Source organism: Polistes canadensis, unplaced genomic scaffold, assembly GCF_001313835.1.
Source record: "Polistes canadensis isolate GaletaPanama2010 unplaced genomic scaffold, ASM131383v1 scaffold_17, whole genome shotgun sequence".
Taxonomy (NCBI): Eukaryota; Metazoa; Arthropoda; class Insecta; order Hymenoptera; family Vespidae; genus Polistes; species Polistes canadensis.
In genome coordinates, this window is record NW_014569564.1 from 88,273 (window position 1) to 110,368 (window position 22,096).

Genomic DNA, 22,096 nt, shown 5'->3' on the forward strand with positions numbered 1-22,096 from the left:
ATAAAAAATTTATTATATATAATCATATTATTAAAAATTAAATTGACCAATTAAACAAATAAATAGATACTTAGGTTTTTCTTCGCGGCCCTGACGAGAACCGAATTCACGAAAGAAGCGTGATTGTCACTAATCAAGTGACAATACGCGTAAAGAAAGAGAGACACGATTAAGAGTGAATAGATGGATAATAATAATTTGAAGGCGCGAATAAAGACAAAAGGGGAATTCGATTCCGATCGGTCGTTTAAAACAATCGGCCGACTAAGTTAAGCCTGGAAAAGATCCGTCGGTGATCTCACGCGACGACGGGAGTATAATATCGTAGGGCAAATGACATGCCGCAAGAGTAACAACCCGTGGTTAGTAATTAGGGGTTGTGAACGGGTAAGCAAGTAAGCGAAAAAGAGAAAGAAATAAAGAACGAGAGAGAGAGAGAGAGAGAGAGAGAGAGAGAGAGAGAGAGATGAAGAGAGAGAAAGAAAGAAAGGGTTGTGTGCGCGTGAGGGTCGTGTTCGCGGCACGCAATTTTTTTTTTTTTTGTTCCTTTCTTTCTCTTTCTTTTATTGGTAGCAAAACGCGACGATCGAGCACGAGCCGAAAAAAGAAAATTATTCCATCCTTGATAAATTCTCTCCCAGCCAACGAATTGTTAATTAACGATCGTAAACCTGAATAAAAAGTTCTCGCTTATGAGATTATTATAAGATAGATTATTTTAACGACGAGAGTAAAGGTAGGGATGATATACAAACGGGGGTGATCAGGTAAGATATAAAGTTCATCGTTTAATCTCAATTATTAAACATTTTTCTTTTCTAATATAACAACACAATATTATGGTTATGGTAATAAATAATTCTTCCAATAGGCGACGTTATCTTGGGCATATAAAAATGAACATTATTGTCGGTTCTCTTAACGAGTAACACGTTATTTAGAGTACAATCGTAATTCGAATAAGTTGAAACTCCTGTTTTGTTTTTTTTTTATCGTGGCAGATGAAAAAGTAAAAAAAGTAAATATATTTAATTCTCGTGGCATTCGGTAAAAAAAAAAAAGAAAACAGGAAAAGTAAAAAAAAAAAAAAATAAAAAAAAGGACACACCTTATAACGTTCATGTTCGACGGCGAATAGGATCTCGATAACATAACTGTGGTGATCGCGATAAATTCAGCTGGCGTTTAACTTGGGCTCGTTCGCGAATATCAACCATTGAGGAAGATGCCTTGCTAACTTAAACTGGCTTTGACATTACTATCGTCGCGCGTACGTGTGTATATGCGTTTATATATAATTATCGTTTATGAAAGCGTGTAATGATGATGGATACGATTCAAGGAAGGTATTAAACTTTCGAACGAGAAGCGTTATATGCTTCTGCATCGAGTATACTTATTTTCTTTATTTTTTTTTCTCATTCTTTTTCCTTTTCTTTTTCTTTTTCTTTTTTTCTAGTAGTTATTATTGTTACTATTATTATCATTCAGGGTAGGTTGAACAACGTTTCGTGACCGAAGAAGTAAGTAGCAACGGTGTATAGATAATTTAACAATCTCTAACGAACGCCGTATCCTTCTGTGTTTCGTGAAAATTAATTAAAGCGAGAACTTTGTCGGCTGGTAGCGTGATGATACTTAATTCGATCGTAAGAGAGAGAGATAGAGAGAGAGAGAGAGAGAGAGAGAGAGAAGAAGAAGAAGAAGAGCAGAGTAAAGTATCGTAGTAAAAGAGAGAGGAATAAAAAAAAGAAAAGAAGAAGAGAAAGGAAAAATTATTAGCGTCCGAAACAAATAACGACGTTTTACGAGCATCGGAGTAACCGAATTAGCCGGTCACAAAGATTTACAACGTGTTTTCGTTCGTTTCAGTGGTAATCGATCGGTCCTTTCGGTTGAATGAAATTTCAAAGTTGAAATAAGACGTGGTCCTGAAAGTTTACCGACCGGGGTTGGTTGGTTCGTACATTATGCATACGGGTGCATGCTAAGTGGCGAGGATATTAAAATATGATAGATAAAAGGAAACACTGTTTTTTAATTGAGGTTGACCGGTACAAATTATGCTGTCAGGAATGTCGTTAATTTTTATACCACCGGAACACGTAGAAAAAAACCGGCTTTTTTCTTGGCGGTGGGGTGTGGTGGGGTGGGGTGGGGCTCTGAAATAAAAGGGAAGTACCAAACCGCTGGAGTTTTTCTCTTTTGCCGTGTATCCGTTGATTCGATACAGTTTGGAAACGTTTAACAATCTCATCTCATCTCATCTCATCTCATCTGTTTTCGATCTTCCGCGAAAATAAAAGAAAAAATAACCACGTGTTCTCGTGGTTTAAAAGGAGACGGGCTATTGGTAAGGATTAATATTAGCAACGTTCGATAAACCGGATCCCAATGGCGATTCATCATGCAAAAGGCAAATGATCGAGCGTGATCGAGTCCTTCAATCGAGAGCTCGGAATTGATCTTTCCTAGAGCCGATGGAAAGAGAGAAGAATAAGAATAAGAATAAAACGATGAAGAAGAAGAAGAAGAAGAAGTAAAACAAAATGAAATAAAAAGAAGAAGAAAAAGAAAAAAATAAAGAATAAAGAAAAGGAACGAAGAAAACGATCTTCGTGATCAAAGAAAAGTGTTTCTATCTCAGTCAGGTCTTTCTTAGAGAGTCTTGTTGCGTGTGCCCTGGCGTTGTTCGCGTGTATTGCCCAACGGAATAACGACGTCTCAATTTTACGCTCGAAAAATGTAAGAAGAAGAAGAAGAAGAAGAAGAAGAAGAAGAAGAAGAGGTATGCCATGAACGAAAGAAACGAACAGAACTAACGAACGAAATGGTCCACTCTTCTTTCGATAGATTCTTTTCGCCATTGCCCAGTTTTCTCAACACCCTCCAGCCCCATCTCTCTTTTATTCTTTCTCTATTTATTCTCGAAGGTTAGACTATATTAAGAAAAAGATAGAAAGAGAAAGTCAGAGAGAGAGTCAGAGAGAAAAAAAAGGTAAAGATCTCGTCTCACTCGTCCCTTAACGCCAGGCATACGTAGCCAAGGATTGCACGCGAAGGTATTAATATATAATTAACCAGGCTGCTTGTAGATCGTATCTGTAAACCTCCTTATCGGATGGCAGCCCGTCGATTTCAAGGGCTACCCGTATTATGCGAAGACCTTTTACGTTGCCTTCCTTAGGCCAGCTCGTTCGACGAGCTGCTGTTTTGCTGTAGCTGTTGCTGTTGCTGTTCCTGCTTCTGCTGCTGATGCTGATGCTGCTGATGCTACTCCTGGTGTTCCTGCTGATGCTGATGCTGCTGGGACTGTTACATTAACGTGGGACTACTAATACTACTACTACTACCTTATCCTCATCCTTTTTTTGACTTTCTTATATTTTTTTCAACTCTTTTTCTGCATCGGAGAAAAACATTCGACAGCTTCTTTTTTTGTTTTGCCTTTTTTTGTGTTTCGATACGATCGAGACGCGATACATAACAACGTCTTATATCTAGGTACCACTATAGGATCGTTTAAAGAATTCTTTCGACCTATCGCGAATACGTCCACCTAAAGGATTATTAAGTAATTATGATGATAATCGTTAAATTCATCCTTCTTCTTTTATTTACCTCTCCCCGTCCCCTCTCCCATCTCCTTCAGCCCCTTTCCCCTTTACTCGTAATAACTTCTACGATAAAATGTGAAATGAAGAGAAAAAAGAAAACGAAAAAGGAAGATCAGATCAGAAATTCTCTCTATGATGAGTATTTGAAAGCAACAGTCGGGTTTTATCATAAACTTAATAATATCCAACGTTATTTATTGATATTGCTTATTTATATTTATTTTTTTGTTATTTTTCTTTTGCTTCTATTTTCCCTTTCCGTTTAGTTTTATCCTAAGAGATTATCGTTTTTCATTCGATAAGCCTTATTCATGAAACCATTACGTCAAACTTACAATGTTTTGTATCTAACATCGAACAAGAATTAATCGTGATAATATAATGACGTTGTTGAATGATCTAACTTGAAACTGGGTAATAAAATAAGAAAAATAATATTCGACCGTAACTAACATTTAATAACGATCGTATAGAAGTTGTCATGTTTTACGTTCGTTTTACTCGCATACGAATATAATGATTGATAATCGTTTCGTTTGAGACGTAATATGTTTGTATCGGAATATGTATATATAAAAAAGAAAAAAAAAAAGCGAAATGTTTGCCCGCATCGCGATTCTTAAGATATAACAAGCAATCGAAGGTATTCATTAAGAGGAATTAAAAGTATCGTGAGTGACGTTCGTTGTTCGATCATGCCTTACTGTTGCACCTGTCACGAATATGGTTTTGCTTTTACTATCTACATGAACGATCTTTATATTTTAATTACGCCTCATTGACATATTCTTTCTACTTTTTCTCCTTTCTTTGTTTTACATATATATATAATATACGTAAGTAATAATTTTTTTCTTCTTTTATTTTTGTTGTTTTTCACTCGATACGCTTTTTATTCGATTGTTTCCTTGTGCCCGATGTTAAAAAGGGCAGAAAAACAAGGACAAAGGAAAAGAAAAGAAAAAAAAAAAGTAATATTCGCCATAATTTAATCGGACAAGAGAATCTCGCGAATTGAAAAATAAAAAAAGAAATAAAGAATAATGTATAAACGCGCGTAAACGACGCGTCTCTTGAATATAATCAATGATTTCAATTATTGACGAGAAATCTTCCTTAAAAGGTATTCAATTATACGCACGGTTTGTGAGCAATTGAAAATTACCATCTGACTTGTGTGTGCGCGCGGCGGTTCGATTAATTTGCGATAAAAAAAAAAAAAGAAATAAAGAAAACATCGATACAATCTCTCTCTCTCGACATACAACAGTTAAAGAATCATGAAAGAATTATACACACACAGTTAAAACACAAGAGGTTTCTCTCTCGTATAAAAAGAAAAAAGAAAAATAAGATTTCTTACGTTCATTCTGTAAGTTTCGCGTTTTCTCCGAGAGAACGAGAAAATGGAATGAGAAAATAGTTCGATTATTATAACAGAGAATGAGAGTGAGTTTTTAAAGGAATAGTAAGAGATTAAAATGAAGATAAAAAGAACAAAATAAAAACAAAAAATAAAAGATATTTAATTCGGTTCTCGTCAGGGCCGCGAAGAGACGAGAACGTGTAACCTGGGGCAACGTAAGGAAAGATAGATAGAAAAAGAAAAAGAAAGCAAGAAAGAAAGAAAGAGTAAGAGAAAGAAAGAAGAAAATAAAAACAAAGAGAGAGAGAGAGAGAGAAAGAGAGAGAAAGAAGGACTCTGAGAGAAGGGCCCTGCAGGATTGCTAAAGGGGGAGGGTGGCGGAGGAGGGGAGTGTAACCGGGCGTCAGGAGGATTGATGGCGTCTAGATGCAAATGCAGTCAGTCTGGCACGCAAGCAACGTATCCACCTACCGACGCCTTATGCCAGTTAACGCCTTACAGCTTAATAATCTTGTTCATTCCTCCCTCCATTTCTTCTCCTTCTCCAACATCACCTCCTTCTCACATTGGCGAGAGAGCGAGAGAGCTAGCGAGAACCTTACCACCCTAACCACCCTTTCTCCCGTTCTATTCCGTGTCTTTTATCACTCTCTCGCGTCGGTTAAATTACTTTATTAACCCCCTTTTTTCTTGGGTCCTACTACCTTCTCGCTCATCGTTGGAAAACCCGGTATATTGCTACCGATTGTGTGTATGTATTTATGTATGTTTGTTTGTAAGTATGTATGTGAGGGGGAAAGAGAAAGAGAAAAAATATAGAGGGTGGATCGTATTACTCTGCAGGATGATTTTAATAGACGAAGAACTGTTTTACCGTTCCGGTTAACGTTTCTATAATTAAGATCGTATTAATGATCTTAGTTAGATGATAGAGATAGGTTGTATATTTTTTTTTTAAGATTTTATTCGATGATTTATATATATACGTATAATGATAATTTTTATGGACATTTTTTATATAGGGGTTTTAGAGGAATTAATAAATTGTTTAAAGATTGTTTTAGACAAGATTTTGAATATATATTTGATATATTATATGTGTTTCATTTTAATTTGTTTCGTATGCTTATTAAATCATATGAATATGTTGAGGTTAATAATGTTTTGTATTTGATAAATACAAAAAGTTTAATAAGTTAGATAGACCTTTCGGATTTTCTCTTGGCTAGGAATTATTTTCGAAATTGGAAAAGTATGAAAATAATTCGAACAAAGAAAATCATCATGAAAGATCGTATGCATTAACCTTTGCGTGGTATCGTAGCGTGGGATGCATTCTGTGCTAATTCTCTCTCTCTCGTATATTGTTATATTATCCCTTCTATTGTATTCCCCTTCAACATTGATTCATTGCGCTTTAGCAATATTAATTTCTCGAGTCCGATAACCGTGAGCTCTTGTTCTGTAGCATCCAAGTAATATATCTACACCTACCTACGTGTAACAATTTCGACGAACCAAATGTTTGTCGCATAAAGTTAGATTAGTAATCTTCGTTTATTGAAAATTTATTATTCACAATATACCAAATATGTTTTGACCTTATGAACTTAATATGAAAAGTTATATCACGATATGTGAACAATATATATTTATTTAATATAATTTTATTAATAAAATAAACATTACGACTTTTATAGTTTTTCGATTCACATTTCAAATTTAAGATATTAAATATGATTCTCTATCCGAGATGATAAATAATTTTTAACATTTGCGTTCCTAATATGTAAAGATATCACGACAACAACAATTATTTTTAGTATTATTATTTTTTCTTATAAAATATAAACGAGACGATATTTCCAGTTTTTCGATTTAAATTCTACAAAATATTCTATATGCGTGTGTATACGTGTATATGAATATACATATGTATCGTTGTGAAAGATTGTTTACGTTTACTCGTGAACAGAGAACACCTGGAAAGTTCGTGCTATGTTTCAGGTAGAAAGTGCCGGTCTCAAGGGTGTCAGGATGTCGTTCCTAACGCTAATGACGTCGTTGACTCTCACTTAACAAGAGACTACCCTCTAAATGAGGGGGTTTGTTGCTTTCTGGAAGTCGCTCGTCCAGTCTTAGTTCACTGAGAGTCCGTGATTACGAAACTCGAATTCACTTTCTGAATTACATATCTCGTAAATGCCATTATAACGTCTGAGCAAAATTGTCAGGTAAATTAGAGAAGGTAGGTAAATTAGAGAAGGTAGGTAAATTAAAGACAATTCTGCTATCACCACGGTTCCCATCTGTGTTTCTCGAGTTAATTAAATAAAAAGGAAAATATACGGAAGAAGATATAGAAATATTATGTTAATTTTAATGAAGCAAAACCATTATCGTGAATAGAATAGAATAAATTTTTTATTAAATTTCATATTCGATGCTCGCGCCATATTACGTACGGGTGTCAGAAACTATAACGTCCCGTATATGGTGAAAGAAAATGATTGGAAGAAATGATAGAAGGGGAAAGAGAGTTATGATATAGTTAAAATATAGATAGAAAGAAAGAGTAACAGCTACGAAGAATAAAACGAGAGGGGTTGGAAACTGCGGTATGGAAATATTCGGCGTTCTTGACGCGTTGGGCCCGGGCCGCGTTGTAATTACAATTTAATTGCATGTTATACAGCGCGGCACAGGAACGGACAGTCCATCAAGGGTTCTTTTATTAAAAGTTGCATTCACAACTCAATTCGGTTTTTGGCTGGTGCGTAATTAGAGAAGGCCGTAACATAGTGCGTGCAAGAGAAAGAGAAAGAGAGAGGGAGAGAGAGAGAAAGAGATAGAGAACGAACGCATAATGCGAACGTATAATATAATTTCTCCCAGAAATCATATTACATTGAAATTTGGATTCTTCTTTTTTTTTTTCTTTTTTTTTTTTCATTGGACTCTCACTCACTCTATAATTCATTGTCCGCGAGCTACGAACGTTCAAAATTGAAAAATCAATTCTGGAACGTAAGAGGAACAACAAAATTGTATTCAATTTACTCCAGCAAAGAAAATTAGATCTCGTCTAGAGTATAATTATAATTCAGAATTACGTTTCACTCTCGCGAATGCTTGACGTATCATTATGACGTCTATCCGTTGCATTACTTTTCATTTCTTATCCTTGAGAGAACACCACTATCCCTTACCCCATCCCTCTCCTCGGACCCTTCTTTCACAGGTATCATCTTATGTCTTACGTTGGATTATAAGCGCGATGTCATAAAAACCAGGATAAAATTGAAAAAAAAAAAAAGATATATCCGAGTTTCTTGTATTACGTACGAAGAAGAGTTCGTAGGTACGATAAAAGGGCACCTTGCCATTTTTCGATACATCCTTTTCCCTTTTTGCGCGTGCGGAATAAACGTGCACAGAAACCATGGGACCGGTTGTTCCTGTCAAAAAGACGTCAAGATAGCACGTAAAAGGCGAAAGCGTTCCGTCGATATGCTGCTGCTGCTGTTGCTGTTGCTGTTGCTCGGGTATAATTTCAATTTAATTGCACGTTATTTCGAATGTGCGTGTATTCGTGTGTGTGTGTGTGTATGATGATGTACACGCATGTGTACCTATCATTCTCATCCAAGTTTGAATATACGTATATACCCTACCTGTATATACCTTTGTAGATTTCTCACCGTGTATCAATATAACATACATATATTATATATATGTATATGTAAGTGCGTAAAGACAAGGAGGCTCATTAAATGTCTTAAGCGAGCACGCCATTCCGCAGTTTGCCTGAAACAACCTGCCACCACTAGATATAACCACCATCATCACCAAAGTTTCGCTGTCTTCAAAGACGATATGTCTTCTTGTGAGATGCGAATCGAGTCATGTTACTATTAAACTTCATTCTTATTTCTTAACTTGTCTGTCTTATTTCCACAATATCTTACTCATATCTTTCATTATTTATTCATGAAGTTATAAGATAATTAGGAATTTACGATTTAATTGTATACTTTTAATGATACTCGGTATATAATGTTTCAACGGTTTTTCTTCTTTTTATAATCAAGTTTTAACGGAAAAACGATTGATGGTAGGTATACCGTGATTTTATCGGTTCGATTAAATTAAATCCATTTATACTTTTTATTGTTTTTATATTAAGGTTAACCAAAAGTTCGTGAGTTTATTGTGTTATAAATCGCATAATGGATTGTTTTTGTAAAATTTACTTTGGAAATATTCATTTTAAAATGCACGAACTTTTGATTCTTCCTAATATTATTATTATTATTGCCAAGATGATGGTATGTTTTTGTCTTTTTGGGGAAACATTTGGGAAAAGGAAATGAATTTATGATTGCACCTTGTAGGTGGATACCTACCTACCTACCCTACTCACACATTGCATGCCTGGACAAAATAAGGTGAGTTGTTAATACGCGACGACGTGCGGGCTTTTTCGCGTGGCATAATCGTATGATGATACGTTACCACTGCGTTGGGTTCCCTTAACGACACACGCGACCCTTCGCGAACATCGTCGTTCTGTTCTGTTCTGTTCTGTACTGTTCGTCGTTTTATTACACCGACATCTTCTCGTCGGTGGATACTCGCGAAATAAAAAGAATATATTTTTATTTCAGTATATGTGAGAGAAAGATTTCGTTTTAATAAGAATTCTTTTTAACGATCGTATTCCTGACATAATCTCTTTCTTACATTTTTCTTATCACAATATTCACCTGTGTCATAAGATATATACATATATTTAGATTTTTATTATCATTCTTGATTTGTTTTCGTGTCAATTTAATTGCTTGAAGTTATTTTAATACGTGTCAACGTGTTGTTTTATGAATTATCTCAATAAATAATAATATGCAATTTTTAATAAACACATTTGCGTATATTATTTATAATTCTTTTTTTTTCTTTTATAAAAATCACATTTCATGTGTTATTCGCGCATAAAATTAATGATCCTGATCGTGTTCGAAGGTTAATATGTTTTTTCTAATAATAAATATAAATTACATTCAGCATACGTTTATATGTATAAATCTTGTCTTGTATTATTTCTTTTTTTTTTAATGACACGAAAAAAGATTTAGGGGTTCCGTAAGGTTAATCGTATTTATATAATACATACATACATATATTTATATTATTAAAAAAATAAAAAAAAACAAGAAAATACGTCGTAATAAAATTTCAAAATAATAATGAACGTTATCGTTCGTAGGAAGAAGGGACATATTTTGAAATAAACATAAAAAGTAATTCTAAACGCGTGCTTATATGCGCGGTATTTACGATGAGTATTTTTTTATTATTAAGTAGGATAATCCTTCAAGCTGCCACCGTGCACGATCTCCAATCGAGTATTTATTATGAATTACGGATTATCAATAACGAAGAGGAACCGATCGATATCCATCCTCGGTTACCACGGTTCCAGCAAAACGCCTTGGGAATAAATCGTATCTAATTACGTTGATTAATGAGCGACACGATGATTTTTTTTTTTTCTTTCCTTCCTTTCGGCGATGTTTATGGGTATATACGCGTTCACTTTACCTACATGATTTTACGCAGACGTTAGATCTTAATTGGCCGATGTATGTATAGGTCCGCGCGTTTCCAAAGCTATTCATTAAATTCGAATATTATGTACACACACGAGAAATTGTTTTTTTTTTCTTCTTTTTTTTCAAACTAAACGTTGACCTCTCTCTCTTCTCTGAAACGTATTAAATCATTGGTAAATATACAATATTATGTTCGATAAATAAATTAAAATAAAGTTTACACAAACACACAAACAGATATTTCACGAGGAAAAATTAGAAAAATATTTTTATATTTTTGATTATATATTAAATCTTAAATAATTTGTCGTATCTTTTACTATTATTTTTATTTTCATGTACTAATAAATCATAGTTCGTATTACTCAATGTGTTACATCGAAGGGAATAAATTTGCATTGATCGTTCTTGAAACAAACGAGGAATAATGTTAAAGGTCAACAAACATCGGCTTTTAAATTGAGAGATTCCAAAGATGATTATATTAGATCTCGTTAGATTAATTCTGACGCAGTTCATGTCAAGGAGAAAAAGAGGATTTTGCTTGAGAGAGAGAGAGAGAAGTTGATTCTAGCAATAATTAAACTATCTTTTGAAAGTAAAGGATTAGAAGGATGAAGGGGGAAGAGATCAGTCGAAGAGTCGATAAATCATGGTGGCTCGTAGTCACGAAACGAGACTTGGCCCGAAATGCGAGAGAACTTTGGCAATTTCTTCAAAGAACTTGCTCGTTCGTTGGTTTAACGACCGAATTTATTCTCTTTCTTCTTTATCCAACATGCTGGAATACGCCGTGTTCGCGAAAATGACGGTCAGCTATGAAAAAGGAGTTGAGGAATTTCATGAGAGTAGGAGCAGATACTCGGAAAACGAATGACATCGTAAAACTGCGGATTGTAAAGGATACGAAAGTGAAGTGAAACTGGCAAGGTTTTGCAGAAAGGTTTTGCCTCGTTCCTTTTAATTCGACGGCAACGAAATTGAATCCACTTCTGTTCGTAGAAATATTCGAATTCTCGTATCACCCGCAACCAAAATCACCAATGTTTCTTATTATCTTTCGCAATTAACATTTTACCGTCTTAGAACGGACTTCGATGTGTGTTTCGTAATACATTATGAATTTCGTTTCGTATCTATTTGTACAAGTCATATCTTATATAAATACACCTAATTGGATTATTTCTTTCTTCTTTTTTTTTTTTTGGGATGAGGGGGTAACATGATTACAACAATTAAATAATCATTTTTAGATAATATCTAGTCTAGTTTATTATATAAAAACGTACATATATTAAATATTTTATCGTATTTAAAATTCGACACGGAATTTGTGTCTATGCAACGCAATAAGTTTCATTTTAGAGGAATGGGGAAGGGATATACTATATAGAATAAATTAATTAATGCATGTTTCTATTAGGGTAAATTAATGAAACATTGAAGAGGATGATGTAATTTGTACGCTTAAACCGATTCAATTATTTATCCCATAACTATTACTAATATGTAGGAAAAGAAAGATGAAGAAAATGTAAAAGTAAGTTGTTCTTAAAAACTCGATAGCCTTGCGGGTTGTACTCGAAAATGGCTATGAAATTAGTCGATTCATTATAGACTGTGTTCGATTCATCATTCGTTGGGTGTTTTACCAGCGACTTCCTCCTCTTCTGTTTTCACGAATAAAAGGGGAAAAAAAAGGAGAAGAAATAATTTGCCATGAGTTGAGAACGTTCGGTTGGTAACTTTCACGGAAAATGGCCGAACGGGAAGACGACCATTACAAGAAGATTGTTTAACTCGTTATCTCATAAATTATTTAACGCCGGCCTATGCAACCTACAATGTTTATCGGCATTCTTGGTAATTACCTCTCCATGATAATAATAGAGGGTGACGTGGAATGCTAGTAATAAAGAATAGATAAACGAGTGTCGCGCTTTTATTAAACTTTGAAAGATCTATGAATTTATTCCGACTATCGTGTTATATATTACTAGTTTCAAGCTTTTCTTGATCAGATCGTGTTCTTATTCTTCTTTTATTCCGATTAACATAATTACTGAGCAGTCATAAACTTTCGTAAATCATTGTCGCAACGTTGAAAATAAAAAGTATTAAAAAATTAACCTCGATGAACATCTATGGAATACGTAATGCGAAAGATTTTCCCCCGTACGAGTTAAACCCGAGGGTAATTTGAAAATTAAAAGTTCGAACAGTGCATCACGATATACTTACATCGAATTTCATTGCATTTATGTAAATTATTTGTCAATTTTATAAATTATTTTAATATCACCTTATTTTTTTTGGTCGAACTTATTAAGTATATGTATTTAATGATTACTGTGTTGGTGAATTTCTTAGTGATTTATTTTTTATTCAACGTGTTGATATATTATTTCAGTCGTTATTTAAATGCAATTATCTTATTGATCCGTATTTTCGAGATCAAAACAATTAAATATAATATAATCTAACACAAATTGGATCTATTTCGTAAAAGAATTAATTCGTAAGAAAATAAAGTAACAACAATTAAGTTTGCACTAACCGGAGGATATAAAAACTTTATTATTCTGATGGCATATTCACGAACACGCAATAAAGTCGAACGATAATACTACGAGTTTTGTTTCATAACGGTCTATTTTCGTGATCGAGCATGGAATTTCGAGAAAGAGAAAGGGATTCTCCTTTCATCGTCTTTTTCCTTTCCCGTTTCATCGTTCATTCTTATGTATATATATATATATATATGCCTAAATACACAAATGCACATATTACACGTATACGAAATAATATACGTATACATAAATACATATATATATATATATATATATATATTATATACATATATCGATTAAGATAAGAATTCTCTCCCGGTCAAGTATTGCCAAGTCAATCATAATTCCCGATCTTTTATTCAATTCCGTGTGTTCCCTGGTATATTAGCATACATATGTAGATATTGTATATATATGAGTACGGGTAAAAGAGATTTGCTGTAGTAAAAGGAAGAATAAGGATAGACGAAACGAAACGAAACGATCACAGGGATTGGCAGATCCCCGAGGAAGATACCGGACCTACCGGATGCTGGAACATTCTCGTAAAATCACTGAAATTCCATGTTTATTCAATATGTCGAGATTTCAGATTCGTATTTCGCTTTATCTGCACAAATAGAGAAAAAGAGAGAAGATTGGGAGAATGGTGGTGGTGGTGGTGGTGGTGGTGGTTAAAGGGGGGATAGGGTTTGCAGTGGGGTGGTTAAAGGAGAGGGTATATCGGTGTATGATGGTTGTGCTCCATGTGTTCGTCGACTATTTTCCTCCAGATAAGGCCTTGGATTCCCGATTCAAAGGTCTTCCTTCGTTTATGGAAGGCAGACATAGCACGAGGTTGTTGGAGTCGGACATGCGACTCACGAAACGTCTTTCTTCGGTGGAGAACCTTTTTCAAAGCACCGTAAGCATTTATAAGAAAGTGGCCTTTTCGGCGACGGGGTCAGCGTTCTCATAAATTCCTTTCGGATAAAAATTGATTCGATTACCTATTCCTAGTGGTATCTCTCTATTAGCGTTAAAAATCTATTCAACGTAATATTATGTATTTATACATTGTATACAAACGAATTTTTATATCCAACTATCGTACGAACACAGTTATTTCTAAAAATGTCTGTTCGATGTTAAATTAATCTTTTAATAAACGCGAACACAATATTGACGATATTGATATCTAATGATAATTTATATATATTCTAATGTTTTTTTATTAAAATAATTATTACATAAATTGTGTGTGTATGTATGTATGTTTGTTTGTTTGTTTGTTTGTTTGTTTTTTTTTACTCAATAACAATAATTATTCAGTTAAATAAACATACGAAATTTTTTTTTGTTAACCCTAATTGATGAACGAACGAGCGTGTTAAGTTCGATCGTTTAGTTTAATTACGCAGGCCGCCTATTTTTACACGCTAACGACAATGGCGTTTTTTTTTTGGTTTCTTTATCGTTTCAGGCGGTGAATCCGACGAAGGTGGTAGCAAAAGACGAAGGAGCAGGACGAACTTTAGTAGCTGGCAACTGGAGGAATTAGAACATGCGTTCCTGTCGAGTCATTATCCCGATGTATTTATGCGAGAAGCCCTGGCAGTCAGACTTGAACTTAAAGAAAGCCGCGTAGCTGTGAGTACCTTTATTACTCCTTCCTTCTTTCATTTTTTTTTCTTTTTTTTACTTTTTTTGCTCCCTTTTAAAGATTATTAGCCTGATCAGAATACCAAGAGACAACTTATTTATTTTTCTTTTTTTTTCTTTTCTTTTTTTTTTTTTCCTTAAAAAAGAGATGATCCTCTTAACCGCCGCGCGAGTAGTAGCCGACGATAAAATATATTCTTCCGCAGGTGTCGGGTCTTTGAATACAAAGTATTTAAGCTCGTATCAACGTTAAAGCTTGATATATAGTTTGTAAAGTAACCTGCCCTTTCTCTCCTTCCTCCTCTCTTCCCAACTAGCTGTGATACTTTGTAGACGGTATTTAAAACTTATAGATAAATAATAATAATAATAATACACGAGGGGAGGGGGGGTCTGCCGAAAAATTCCTTATTATTCGTGTTAGATGGATACATTATTTTTTTATAACTTTCGTTTCTTCACGTTGCACCAAGATAATTGGTCTAACAAGGATTAGCACATGTTTGTTTTTTTTTTTGTTTTTTTTACGTATCACGAGTATACAAATATTTGAACGGACCGTGAAGAAAAGAAAAGAAAAGAAAAGAAAAATAAACGGGAAAGAAGAGAAATGCTTGTCATATAAAAAAATCGTTAACGTTTTAGATACGTATGTATGAGGGGAAGTTATAACGTAAAGAAAACGTAACTTTATTCGGCCATTTTCATAATGCGAAAGGGAGAGAGAGAAAGAAAGAAATAGAACAGCGTCGATTCGACGACGCTCTTTACGTTGGCGTATTTTTCGTTTATAGACACTACACTTCGAGATCGGTCTTTTCGATACGGACGAAATTTAAAGTCACTTCAGAATCGTGTTTCGAGGGGTTGATTTTCGACAGACATCGGGGGTGGCTCCGCGTAAGCAACCTTTGCCCCTTGGCCTGACTATCTTTCTTTTTCTCTTTCTCGTTCTCTTTCTCTTCCTCTTCCTCTACTTCTTCTTCTTTTTCTCTCATGGGGGTAGTTAGTCCATCTGCTACATTCTGAATGCGGTTAACTCCGAAGAAAGAAAAGCACACCCGAATCCCGGTCAAATATGTTTCGAGGGTGCTAAACCGAAAGAGATCTATCTCGTATAAAGCACCCTCGTCCCTTCTTCAAATCGATCGTCTCTATTTAAATAATGACCGGGCCCTATGGATGTTTAAGGTAGCCTATCGACGAAAAGAGAACTACTAACTTTCCATTATTCAACGTCAATTTTATCTTCCTATTATTACGTTCTATTCCTGTATCCATTTATTATGAATAATATTTTTATTATTACCAATTAATATATATTTCATTTTTTTTACTTATAAAAGAGAGAGAGAAAGAGAGAGAGAGAGAAAGAAAATTACGAGAATTATTAAAGTCGGTAAATATGTTATATAATATATACTTTTTGCACTTATATAAATATATATTTTTTTTATCGCTAATTGATATAATTTTTCTTATACGAATTAAATCTCAAATAAAATACACGTACACGCATATCATAAATTATATATAAATCGTAAAATAATGTTAATTTTTATTCATTATAAAGTTGTGTATAGTTCGAAAAGAATTTTTTTCTTATAAATTCGATGTCATTAATAAAAAAAAATCATATAAAAAGTTATTAAATATCAAACGTGTTCCGTTCACTCTATCAAAGAGGTCCTCCAATCGATCCTCTCCATCAGAGAAGAGAACCAACCTTAGGGTGGACCCTTAATTTCACGGCTGATCTGCCAAAGGACTCTACCCCTCCCCTTACTACCAGGCCCTTCTTAACCAAGGATATTTAAATTTACGCGCTTAGACACGCTTCGGGCGGCAGCTTTCGTTCAACTTCAGCTAGGAAATATCTACAAAGGAAATATAATATATGTTTTTTGAATCGACGGAAGTATATATTTAATACGATAATACAATTCGTTATAATTAAATTTTTAACACAGAGAAATATAATATACATATGATTATATATTTATTTAAAATATAATAACATTGAATTCACAATACGATAATTTAAAGATGATTACAAAAATAAAAGGTGGAAAAATTGTTTAACGTTTCGTTAAAAAAAAAAATATATATATTATATCGAATAAATTTATATTATACTCTTGAATATAGTATATCAAATATAAATCTGTGAGAGTAATAATCAGTGAGAGAAATAGAACGAATGAGATCGTGAATGATAACCTAAACTGGTGACATGGTGTCACACAGCCGGTGTTTCTCTCTCTCATTCTCTTTCTCTCTCTCTTCGAGAAAGGGACACATCACCGCGATGGGAAACGGTTCTTTTAGATTAGATAGACACGATCCCCGCGATAGATAACCCCACGAAATACGGGTGCTTTTAGACGAGCGTTTAAAAAATATTGTCACGTATAGAGACAGAGAAAGAGAGAGAGAGAGAGAGAGAGAGAGAGAGAGAGAGAGAGAGAGAGAGAGAGAGAGAGAGAGAGATAAGCGGATGACATCGTAGAATCGAGTAAAACCCGGGAGCACTTCGAAGGATTCGTGAAGAGAAGCATACAACAAATTTCAAACGATTTATTATCATTTCTTTTCATTTCTTTTTTCTTTTTTTCTTTAGATTTCTCATGTAACATTTGTAATATTTAACATTCGTATTAATGGTCATTTATTTTTATACTATTATGTGTACATAACATATACCATATATATATATATAGTTTTTTGTGATTTATCTACAACGAAGACCTTTGTTTTCTTTCGGGTTTTCTTTTTTTTCCTTTTTTCAATAATTTCACGATTAGAACGAAAGACACGAAGTTATCGTTTAAAGATAGCTATAAAAGCGCGCCGTGTATTAGGGGGAAACACGAAAGAGGATGCCACTGGTATTTTCCTGACGTGTGATTGGTCGTAGAACAGTTTGTTAGACGTTATCGTTAAGCGATAGTTTCTGACATGTAACGGTAATAACCTTACGCTAACGCTTTCCCACGCATCACTCTTAACAAGCCACAGCTGCACCCATACCGATTTCTCCTAATGCTCTTCTTCGTTCGTTCGTTCCTTCGTTCGTTCGTTCGTTTATTCGTTCCTTCGTTCCATCGTTCCTTCGTGTGCACGGAAGTGCCGATAATTATCGGTCGTCTGTATTCGCATACCCACGCGAAAATGTGAAATGAATTTACATAATCCGTACTCTCGCTTGGCCGATCGATCGATAGAAGAACGTAGTACCCCGTATTGATTAATTGTTTTAATTACAAATCGATTTTAAACCAATCTTCCTTGATCTAATCAATTAATCTTACTTACTGTACTTACTTTTTTTGTTTGTAAATATTAATATACACGCATAGGAGAGAGAGAGAGAAAAAAGGAAGAGAGAGATAGAAAATATTATTAATTATATTCAAGATGTTGATTAGATTTCGTTCGATCGTTAAACAAACATTTGTATATACATTTTTTATTATATTTTTATTATTATATTTTGTGGTATTATTAGGGCGGAACTATAAGTTCGTACGTTTTTTAAATTAACATTTCCAAAGATAAATTTTACAAAAAACAATCCATTATGTAGTTTATAACACAATAAACTCGCGAACTTTTGGTTGACCCTAATATTTTTTGTTTATTTATATAATACGTCTTATATTTGGCATTATTATAACTAATCACTAATTACTTATTGTCATTTTAAAACGGAAAAACGAATTTCCCTCTCTTCTTTTTGAAATAAAGAGAAATAAAATAGGAAATAGGAAAAAGGGGAAGAAAGACAGGTAGAGAGGAAATTTATGAGGACATTTTAACCGGTGTTCCTGAAATTCCAGCGTTGTCGAGCAAATTGTAGTAGAGAACGCACGATTAGAGATGATGGTCGGGAGAAGTCATAAAGGCGTACGACGTGATGAAGGTGTTTCAGCGGTCGAAGGGGGCTATTGATCTTTGGTTGCGTGTGAGAGCAGCGCCACGTATTGGCCAACCCTCGCAACTAATGTCTTCATCCCTCTCTCCTCCGACCGCCTCCTACGCGCGAGCCTTGTATTCGTTTTCTCTTTCTCTCTTATCCATTATTCTCTTCTCTTTCTCTCTCTCTCTCTCTCTCTCTCTCTCTCTCTCTCTCTCTATTTTCTTCTCATTCCCTCTCTCCTCTCTTTTCCCATTCCCCTGTCCTCTTCCCTTTCTTGCACACGTTGACTCCGCACGCCATCCCTAAATCGTGCTTCACGCTACGCGAATATTCACGCGAACACGAGCAAAGGGTTAGCGTTCTTGATGTATCAGAACACCCTCGGGGGTCGTTGGTCCTTCGTTCAACAGTAAGAGAGACAAGCATTGGTGTACTACCTCTTCTTCTCTCGTAATTTTATAAATCTTTTGTTGAAACACTAAAGAAAATAAAGAGATTCATATGTTAGAGGGATATATAACACACACTGATTTACATTTTGAAATATAATATAACAAAATTTGCGCGAACACGTAGGAAGAAATTAAAGAAGAATTTTTGTTTGTCTATGGGGTTAATTGTATATAAAAAGATCGTTTTGTTTTGGTTGATTTCAGGTTTGGTTTCAAAACCGAAGAGCTAAGTGGAGGAAAAAGGAACACACGAAGAAGGGACCAGGTAGGCCGGCGCACAACGCTCATCCTCAGAGTTGCAGCGGGGAACCTATACCACCCGAAGAATTGAGGAGAAAAGAACGCGAGAGGCGGCAAAAGAAATTGCTGAAGGCACTTGAACGTCAACAACGAAAACTTGCCGCCAAGGTAGGCATGAAAAACGAATTAAATTCGAATTCGACGAAGGGATTTAATAATTTTAATCTAAATCATTTTCAATATGTTTTATTTCGACAATTTTTGTTTGTATTTAATTGTTACAGGGTATAACGGTGGATTTGTCGACTTTGAGAGCCGAGTGGGAATCAAGAACAGCCGCGGCGGCAGGTAGCAATTCTCTAAGCGGCCATCTTGGAAATTCCTTCGGTCATTTAGGTAGCAACAATGAGAGTAGCAGCGTCTCCGGTTCGGGTAACGATGCTAATGAAGAGATCGATGTTGTCGGGGGTTTGGATTCCTGTAGCGAGAGTGGAAGCGAAAGGGTCGATTCGGCAGCCGACGGTTCCATCGATGGCGAATCTTATCCAAGATTGATCAACGGTAGTAGCGATCAAACGGATCAGAGGCAAACTACGAATAACGCGAGTACCAATACGCAAAATCCTAACTCGACATTGAGCTTGGATCATTTGAAACATCAAGAAGGTATTCATCATTGGAGTTTGAGTCTTTTAGAACGAAGACGGGAATTGGTTAGCATATCAGCGGCAGCTGGTAGACTTGCAGCGAATAATAGTAGTAGTAACAATAACAATAGCAACATAAACAACAATAACAACGTTACTCGATTGATTAGGCAACAAAGTAGTGAGGAGGATGTTCAAAGTAGCAGCATAGACTTGTCTGTTAAGGGTCGCGAGGAGAGAAAAAGGCTGAATCCGTTTTCTATCGACAGTCTACTTGGTAACAACAACAGATCAAGTACACCTGGAATTAATCAGAACGAGCACCGAGCTTCCACACCCACGTTGTCGAATGGAAGGGAGTCTAGTACTCCTACGTCACCTATTTCGGTACCCACTTCACCATCCACGACGTAGTGACGCTTCTTCGATAATTTAGTCTGATTTTTTGTAAGTTCATTTTTTATCAAGTCAAAAACAACAAGAAAAAGAAAAAGAAGTAAAGGGAAGACGTTAACAAAACGCCCGTTTATTTCGTGGCTTTCGTATATTCTTTCTACGGGAATGAATATCCGAATCGTGCGTGTTTCGAATAATAATAACGCGTTGTTTCAACAATTTTTGACAAGTCTTCTCGATAACTTTGATAACTTTTTCGTGGATGAAGTATATCTTTTGAAAAAAACTTCCAAAGACTGGGATATTGAGACAGAGAATATACAAAAAAAAAAAAAGAAAAAAAACAAGAATACAAGAAAAAACTTTTTAAATAAGTTACAAATCAAAGTAACGTGTTTTCAAGATATCAACTGTAAAGATAGATCGGCAACGATTTACTCTTTGACAAAATACCAAGAAAGTAAAAGAAAAGAAACAACGTCTATATCAGTTCCGACATATCTGCAGAGCGAGTAAGAGAGACGACGGCGGATTTGAAGAAAGAAAATTTATCTTTCGCTAGAGAGCGAACGCGAGCGAGGTCAAAGATATAAATGAAGAGGAGAATGTGCAATAAAATATTACGAATGGATAGTTCGAAATGAACTTACGGTCAATAATTAAAACGATATAAGTGATCGATAGTAAACGAAGGTAAAAGTGCGAATTGTGCATGCGTGGTTATTTTTTTTTTATTTCATGTGCGATAGTGAGAGAGAAAAAGATAGTTAAGAATGGATGAAAAAGAAAAAGAAGAAAAAAAAGAAAAAGAGGAAAAATTTCGAATTATGTGTATGTGTATGTATGGATATGTGTTCGGCAGGGTGCGTGTATGTATGTGTGTATGGGTGAGTGTATGTCAATACAAGAGAGTGATAGAAAGAGAGAGAGAGAGAAAAAAAAAACAAGCATGTGTATTTAATGTATATAATTAGATCCGAAATAATGGAAGATTCTCGTTTTATTTAATTCACGTAGCCGATAAAAAAAAAGAATAAAAAAAAAAAGCAAGTGTTCGTCGAATCGCGGATATTATTTAAATTTTAAAGCAATAGAAATTTCGCCTGGTATATGTATATAATAGAAGAACTTATAAAAAGATCTAGGCAGGCGCGATAAGCCGAGATAACGACAAAGGGATAGAGAGAGAGAGAGAGAGAGAGAGAGAAAAAAAGGGATGCGTTTTCCTTTGACCCTCATTCACCCATTCACATCGAGCGTAAACTTTGGCCGGTGGAATGTAGTGGGAGAAGTGAGGGAGAGAGAGGGGGAGAGAAAGAAGAAATGAGAAGAATAAAGCGATGCCATAAAATCCAGGATGCAAGATAGTACGTACCATATATCCATTAAAAATATATTAATTTATTCTCAAGACTATATTGCTCATGTTCTATCCTAACGACCTATCATCCACTTCTTTATTCATCCACCACACAGGCTCCAATATTATATCCGGATGAAATTTTTTGCTTCTTATACCTTTTCTCGCTATTATCTCGATGAAAGGGGATAGAAGAAGAAGAAGAAGCCTTCATCGTTGTCCTACAAATAATAACGAGAAATTACACCAAAATTTATTTACTTTAAATGTGGACAA

The 22,096-nt window shown here is 34.9% G+C and overlaps 1 protein-coding gene across 1 annotated transcript in view; it reads left to right on the plus strand.

Annotated features, from left to right (window-relative positions):
* LOC106793685 (protein zerknuellt 1-like) overlaps positions 1–20,799 on the plus strand; it is a 31,866-nt gene extending 11,067 nt beyond the window's left edge. The window contains exons 2-4 of the mRNA XM_014760825.1: positions 14,628–14,794; positions 19,382–19,585; positions 19,702–20,799. Coding sequence (XP_014616311.1) covers positions 14,628–14,794; positions 19,382–19,585; positions 19,702–20,478 — 1,148 coding nt within the window. The 3' untranslated portion in view covers positions 20,479–20,799. The remainder of the gene's footprint in view (positions 1–14,627; positions 14,795–19,381; positions 19,586–19,701) is intronic.
* Positions 20,800–22,096: the final 1,297 nt, after the last annotated feature.